The sequence below is a fragment of the Carcharodon carcharias genome, chromosome 17 (assembly GCF_017639515.1).
Source record: "Carcharodon carcharias isolate sCarCar2 chromosome 17, sCarCar2.pri, whole genome shotgun sequence".
NCBI lineage: Eukaryota > Metazoa > Chordata > Chondrichthyes > Lamniformes > Lamnidae > Carcharodon > Carcharodon carcharias.
In genome coordinates this window covers 104,781,196-104,789,215 of record NC_054483.1, presented here as the reverse complement: position 1 = coordinate 104,789,215, position 8,020 = coordinate 104,781,196, and the positions used below count along the sequence as shown (strand labels likewise).

Sequence of the window (8,020 nt, the reverse complement as noted above, 5' to 3'; positions counted from 1 at the left end):
ACACTCATTTAAAACAGATGTGAAGGAATTTCTTCTCTCAGAGGGTAGTGAATGTCTGGAATTCTCTACCCCAGAGAGTTGTGGAGGCTCGATCAAAGTATTTAAAGAGGAGGTAGATAGATTTTTGAAATATCGGGGAGTTGAGGGCTATGAGGAGCTGGCACGAAAGAGGAGTTGAGGCCCAGTGCAGATCAGCCATGATCTTATTGAATGGCAGGGCAAGCTTGAGGGGCTGAATGGCCTACTCCTGCTCCTATTTCTTATGTTCTTATGTACCCATTGAGCAACTGCTGACAGCCATGTAGAAAAATGAGGCAGTTACGAGTTGGATTTTGTGGGAGGTGAGGGCGCGGGGAGGTGGGAGGTTGGGTGGGGGTGGTGGTGGGGGGTGGGGGGGGGGTTGTGGTGGTGGTGGTGGTGCGGTGTAGATGTAGACAATCCCATGGCATTATTATGAAGAAGAGCAGGGGAGTTCTGCCTGGCTTCTTAGTCAATGTATATCCCACAATCAACATTGCAAGATCAGATATTCTGGTCATTATTACATTGTTGTTTGTGGGATCTTGCTGTGTGAAAATTGGCTGCTGTGTTTCCTGCATTACAACCATAACTACACTTCAATAAAACTACACTTTGGCTGTAAAGTGCTTTGAGATAAAAACAAAAATAGCTGGAAAAACTCAGCAGGTCTGACAGCATCTGTGGAGAGGAACACAGTTAAAGTTTCAAGTCTGTGTGACTCTTCATCAGAACTAGAAGTGCTTTGAGATATTCAGTGGCTGTGAAAAGTGCTATGCAAATACAAGTCCTTCTTCCATTTGCTTTCTATGGTTCATCCAGTGACCAGATATGCTTATATAAAGAGAATCAGCTGAGAGAAGGTGGGGTCAATAAGGGACAAGCTGTGTTGCTAAATGTTGTCATTTTTATCTTTGCAGGTTATGAAGTTTTATGCTTGGGAGCCATCATTTGAAGAACAGGTGCTTGGAATAAGAGAGAAAGAGTTAAAAGTGATGAAGAAATCTTCATATGTGGTGGCTGCTTCACTTTTCCTTATTACATGTACACCATTCATAGTAAGTGTTGTGATGATTATTGCATTGAGTTTTCATGTTTTGGGAATCTTTCTGTTTGCACATCAAACTGAGGTCTGCCATCAACAGCAACTTGCATTTATATAGCACCTTTAATATAATGAAACCCTCCCAAGGTGTTTCACAGGAGCATTAAGTAAAATTTGACACTGAGCCACAAAAGAAGATATTAGGGCAGGTGACCAAAGTGGTAGATTTAAAGGAGGAGAGAGAGAGGTGGAGAGGCCTAGGGAGGGAATTCCAGAGCTTGGGGTCTAAGACAGCACAAGGCACGGCCAACAGTGATGGAGCATTTAAAATCGGGGATGCTCAAGAGACCAGAATTAGAGAAGCACAGATATCTCGGAGGGTTCCAAGGTGGGAGGAGGTTTCAGAGATAAGGGGAGGGCAGGGACCATAGGTCAATGAAACTCTCTTTCATTAAAAGGCTTTTGCTGAATGAAATATCCCGACATGGGAGGTGGTGAAAGGTGGGCTGAAGAGTTAGGTTTTTGAGGGAGCTTTTTAGAGGTCATGGGCAATAGCAAGCTGCAAGGAGCTCACGAAGGGTGTTTTAGAACACCGGGGAAGGATGGCTGAAGGCTTTTCCATCAGTGGCGGCCCAGATACAGAGGGCACACAATCGACCAGAGTTGGACGAGTGGAGATCGCTGAAATGTATGGACTGCAGAGGTTAGGTGTGGTGGGGTGAGAGCCAATAATAGAGGTTGAAGTGAAAATTAAGATTTTAATGTGGCTGTGCTGGGAGTTGGACGGCAGGAAGCAGCATAGAATTTACAGCTCAGAAATAGTCCATTTGGCCCATCTGATCTGTGCTGGTGTGCATGTGCCACATGAGTTTCCTCCCACCTTACTTCATCTCAACCAATAGCATATCTTGCTGCAAGGATCTGACGATTTTATGGGAGCTGAAAGTAGGTGATTTTGGTAATAGACAATGGAAATGCAGCTTTTAGGAATTTAAAAAGAAATGCATGGAACAAGATGGCTCACCTGTAGCTGGACCCAAGGAGATCAGCCAGCCAAGGTTGTTTCATCACTTTTGGAGTGATGGGGACTGGGTGGATGGATGAAGAGAAATTTGCAGATCGTTATTGGAAGATTATCTTCAGTGCAGCAGTGAGCTTGACTGTCTGAATCATCATTTTTTAATTCATTCATGGGATGTGGGCAATGCTGGCTAGGCCAGCATTTACTGCCCATCCCTAATTGTCCTTGTTCAGAGGGCATTTAAGAGTCAACCACATTGCTGAGGATCTGGAGTCACATGTAGGCCAGACCAGGTAAGGGCTGCAGATTTCCTTCCCTAAAGGGACATTAGTGAACAAGATGGGTTTTTACGACAATTGGCAATGGTCTCGTGGTCATCCTCAAGCTTTTAATTCCAGACTTTTATTGAATTCAAATTTCGCCATCTGCCGTGGTGGGATTCGAACCCAGTTCCCCAGAGCATTACCCTGGGTCTCTGGATTACTAGTGACAATACCACTATATCACCACCTCCACCTTTGTCTGTACTGCCTTACGTTCAAATTTAGCCCATCCTAACAATGCGCCTTAACTTTTTTTCACTCCAATCATGTATCGTAGACAGCACTGGCATTTATTGCCTATCCCTAATTGCTGCTGAGAAGGTCATGTGAGCCGCCATCTTGAATACAACTGGGTGGCTTGCTAAGGCATTTTGAGGGCAGTTAAAAGTCAACTTGTTGGCCACATGTGGACCGGGTAAGGACAGCAGATTTCTTTCCCTAAAGAACATTTGTGAACCAGATGGGTTTTTGCAACAAAAGTAAAATACTGCAGCTGCTGGAATTCTGAAATAAAAACAAAAAATGTTGGAAATACTCAGCAGGTCAGGCAGCATCTGTGGAGAGAAACAGAGTTAACATTTCAGGTTGAGATGACCTGTTATCGGAGCAGATATTTACAGCAATTTGGTAGTTTCATACCATCTTTTCTTTTTCCAGATTTATTTAATTACCTGAATTTACATTTCCCCAGCAGCTGCTGTGGTGGGATTTCAACTCATGTCTCTAAATTACTAGTCCAATAACATAACTTCCATATTACTGTAACCCTATCATTCTACCCTGGAAGATAGTGGCCACTACATCAGGGACATCTTTATGTCAAAAGCAGAAAATTGCAGGGCTGGCATGGGGTAAGAGGTGCATTTTTCTTGTCCTCTTGCTCTCCAGTGTGGTCCCTACTCTAACCCCTCTTTTGCCTTGCCCTTGCCCCTCTCTAGCCTGGTTTCCACCCAGTTTCCACCCTGCTCCCGCCTTCAGTTGCTCTGCTCCCACCCCGTTCCCACTTTGCTCTTGCCTTGCTCTCGCCCAGCTCTTGCCCCTCTCCTGCCCTGCTCCCGATTTGTTCTCGCCTTGCTCCAACCAGCTCCCGGTTTACTCCACTCTCCTCCTGCAGTCCTCCTGTCCTGCTCCCGCCCTGCTCCTGTCCCGCTCCCATCCCACTCACGATCTGCTCCTGCCTTGCTCCGGCCCCGGTTGCTCCCCACTCCTGCCCAACTCCCACCCACCTCCAGCTCCGCTCCCACTCCGCTTGCTGTCCTGCTCCTGCCCCATTCTGACTCCACTCCTGCATTCCTCCTGTCCTGCTCCCACCCATTCGGTGCCCTGCTTGCTTCCCCACTTGCTGCTCTGCTCCTGCACCCCACTCCCATCCTACTCGTGCCCTGCTCCTGCCCCGTTCACACTGGGAAGAGACTCGCTTTGCATCAGGATGAGATTTGCTGGGGAACCTAACTCCAATTTATATATTTATTGTTATGGAGAAATCTGATTCGCTTATCATTGTTTCGCTTAAAGTCGCACTTTTAAAAGTGCAACTAGGAAGTTAAGTGAGGAATTACTGTTGCCCTCTCAGTCCTACATGTTCTCTCCTTTGTAGGTGATTCTAACTAGTTTTGCTGTCTATCTTGCTGTGGATCCAAACAATGTTCTGGATGCTGAGAAAGCCTTTACCTCCATCTCACTGTTCAACATTATGAGATTTCCTCTAATGATGCTACCCATGCTTATCTCATCAATGGTCCAGGTAAGACCTGTAGCAAATGGATTTCTATGTAGACAAATGTGAGCTTATCCACTTTGGACATACAAATGAAAGGATAGAACAGGGTACTTTCCAAGTAAAATTAGAAATGATGGAGGTCCAAAGAGACTTGTGGGTCCAGGTACACAAAGCATTCAAATGTCACAAACATGTACAGAAAATAATCAAAAGGCTAAGGGAATGCTGGTTTGTATATCTAGAGACCAGAATCCAGCTTCAGCTATGCAAAGTCCTGGTTAAACCACACCTGCAGTTACTGTAAGCAGTTCTGGGCATCACACCTTAGGTAGGATATATAGGTCTCAGAGTGAGTCCAACGTAAATTTAGCAGAATGATGCCTGTACTCCCAAGGGTTAAATTATGAGGCGAGACAGAAAAACTACTGGGAAAATTGACAACAAAATGATGGAGAAGGGTTACGATGGTAGATTTAGATGAGCAAGGTTGGAGGAGGCTCGAGTGGAGCATAAACACTGGCATGGCCTGGTTGGGCTGAGTGGCCTGTTTCTGTGCCATATATCCTATGTAAACACAAACCACGATTGTATTTCTGTAGTTTTGAAGGTTAAGGAGTGATTTTAATCAAAGTTTTCAAGATATTAAGGGGAACAGATAGGGTGGACAGAGAGAAACTGTTTCAGCTGGTTCAGAAGTCATGGACTGAGAGGCAGAGACTAAAAATTAGAGCTGGACCTTTCATGGACAAAATCTGGAAACACTTCCACACACAAAGGGTAGTAGAAATTTGAACAATCTTCCATAAATGGCATTGATTCTAGATCAATTGCTAGTTTTAAATATGAGATTGATTTTTTTTATTAATCAAGGATAATAAAGGTTATGGGCAAAGGTAGGTATATGGAGTTAGGTCAGAGATTAACCATGATCTCATTGAATGATGGAACAGGCTTGAGGGGCTGAAGACCCTCCTCCTGTTCCCAGGGTCCCAGAAACCTTCTGGTGATGGTCTTTCTCTCTTGGCATTTTTCCTTCCTTCTGCTCTTTTGAAGCTACGAACTTCTTCATGCATTCCTTAGAGGGCAAATAGCACCTTGGTTTAACATCTTATCCAAAAAGATGGCACCTCTGACAATGCAACAGTCCATAAGTACTGCACTGGAATGTCAATCTGGATTATGGGGCCAAGTCTCTGGAGTGGGATTTAACGCATAACCTTTTGACTCAGGGAACATAAGAAATAAGATCTGGAGTAGGTCATTTGGCTCTTTGAGCATGCTCTTTCATTCAATAAGATCATGGCTCCTTGACCTCAACTCCACTTTTCTGCCCAATCCCTTAGTTCCCTCAATATCCAAAAATCTATGGACCTGTTTTGAATATGCTCAACAACAGCTCTCTGAGGTAGAGAATTCCAAAGATTCACAGCCATTTAAGAAATTTCTCCTTATCTCTGTTCAAAATGGTTCTCATTCTGAGACTGTGATCCAGGTGGTTTAGATTCCTCAGATAGACAGTCCTACCCACTAACCAAGACTGACCCCTCGAACATTGTGAACTAGGAAGAGTGTACTGGTCCATGAGAGATGTTCATAAAGCTTTGGAAGAAGATACTAATACTCCTTTAATTCAACACGTCATTTGACTACTTGACCTGTTATTTCTTCCATCCGTAGGCCAGAGTTTCCTGCAAACGACTGGAAAGGTTCTTAGGAGGTGAAAACTTAGACACCTCCGCAATTCAACAGGATCCCAGCTTTGGTATGTTGGAAACTTAATAGCAGCCTAGTTATTGCTGATGTATCAAGGCCACAGTCTGTGTTGGTATATTCACCTTTTAGTTTAAAAGGTTGTGTCTTTGGTCATGATTGGAAGTGCAGAGTCCCCATTGAGACCTGATGAAACTAGACACTCTTTTATGAGACGTCTTCAGGGGTTCTGGTCTCTGTGCCAGTCTTCGTTTTGGACAGGTAACTAGTGAACCTTATGGGCCCTGAACCTTGAGTTGTACCTGAGCTGCTAAAATGCCCAAAGAACTACATTGGAAAAGAACTTGGAAGAATCCACTGGTTTTATATATATATATTATATTGATATATGAATAGTCGTTTGGTAGTACGGAACTTGCATTTGGTGAAAAAAGAGATATGCTGTCAAAGCTTTTCATCTTGCATTCATTAGGACAATTCACAAGAATACCAAATTGTAAATGAAACAACAATTTATACTGCATAAGAAGAGAGTGCTGATTGGTTGGCAGATGGAATCTGACTGTTAGAGGCATTGCCTTGGAGAAGGCACCAGTTAACTGTTAACTCTCATGCAGTATAAATTGGTGTTCCATTTACAATTGGTATTCTTGTGAATTGTCCTGATGAGTGCAAAATGAAAAGCTTTGACAGCATGTCTTTGTTCTGAGTAATATTAATAAAAAATTAATGACCAGGACGTGGGTATACAGGGCATAAATTAAAGTTTGCAAATGAGATGAAACTCAGAAATGTAGTAAACAAAGTTTAGGAGGATACAGACAGATTGATGAAATGTGCGCACATAGCAGGTGAAATTTAATGGGGAGAAAGTCTGAAGTGGCACATTTTGGTAGGGATAAGGAGGAGAGGCAGTATGAACAATTTTAAAGAGGGTGCAGGGACTGAGAGACCTGGATGCATTTGAAGGTGTCAGGACAAGTTGAGATGAGAAGGCTGTTTAAAAGCATGCAGAAACATTGCTTTTACTATTAGAGCGATGGAGTTCAAAAGCAAAGATGTTACAGTAAATCTTTACAAAATATTAAGGCCTCAGCTAGGGAATTGTGTTCAGTCCTGGGCACCACACTTTAAGGATGTCAGTGCCTTGGAGAGGGTGCACAGGAGATTTATTAGAATGATACCAGGGATGAGGGGCTTCATTAATGTGGAGAGACTGGAGCACCTGGGGTTGTTCTCCTTAGAGCAGAGGGAGTGAAGAGAAGATTTAATAGAGATGGAGGATTTTGATAGTGTAAACAAGGACAATCTGTTCCTAGTGCAGGAGGGTTGGTAGGGACACAGATTTAAGGTGATTGGCAAAAGAACCAGAGGCGACACGAGGAAACATTTTATTACCAAGAGATCTAGAATGCGCTGCCTGGAAGGGCAATGGAAGTAGATTTAATAGTAACTTTCTAAAGAGAACTGGACAGTTTTTTTTATTCTTTCTTGTGATGTGGACATCGCTGGCAAGGCCAGCATTTGTTGCCCATCCCTAATTGCCCTTGAACTTTGGCTTTCTAGGCCATTTCAGAGAGCAGTTAAGAGTCAACCGCATTACTGTGGAGTCCCATGTAGGCCAGACCAGGTAAGGATGGCAGATTTCCTTCCCTAAAGGACATTAATGAACCAGATGGGTTTTTACAACAATCAATGATAGCTTCATGGCACAATTACTGAGACTAGCTTTCAGTTTCAGACTTATTAACTGAATTTAAATTCCACTAGTTGCCATGGTGGGATTTGAACCATATCCACAGAAAAAGCCTGAACCTCCAGATTACTGGTCCAATCACATGACCACTATGTCACCATCTCCCCTAAATACATGAAAGGAAAAATTGTCAGGGCTATGTGGGAAGAACAAGAGTGGGATTAATTGGATAACTCTTTTTAAAGAGCCAGCACAATATGATGGACTGAATGGTGAAATCAACGGATTCAATAGATTCACCTGTGCTGTGTCACTCTATGATTTTGTATACTTTGTACAGTCAGGCAGTACAAATAAATTGACGTCTATTGGTTCCAAAAAGGACTAATTTTTCATCTTATCCTTTCGCCAGAGTCTGCAGTCAGCTTCTCAGATGCCACCTTTTCATGGAATAAGAATGAAAGTCCTGCCATTAAGAAGTGAGTTA

At 43.3% G+C, this 8,020-nt stretch overlaps 1 protein-coding gene across 1 annotated transcript in view; it reads left to right on the top strand.

Annotated features, from left to right (window-relative positions):
* The window catches only part of abcc2 (ATP-binding cassette, sub-family C (CFTR/MRP), member 2), a 130,884-nt gene that overhangs the window by 83,694 nt on the left and 39,170 nt on the right, over nucleotides 1-8,020 (top strand). Inside the window, exons 12-15 of the mRNA XM_041209599.1 lie at nucleotides 939-1,076; nucleotides 4,005-4,151; nucleotides 5,805-5,889; nucleotides 7,946-8,012. Coding sequence (XP_041065533.1) covers nucleotides 939-1,076; nucleotides 4,005-4,151; nucleotides 5,805-5,889; nucleotides 7,946-8,012 — 437 coding nt within the window. The remainder of the gene's footprint in view (nucleotides 1-938; nucleotides 1,077-4,004; nucleotides 4,152-5,804; nucleotides 5,890-7,945; nucleotides 8,013-8,020) is intronic.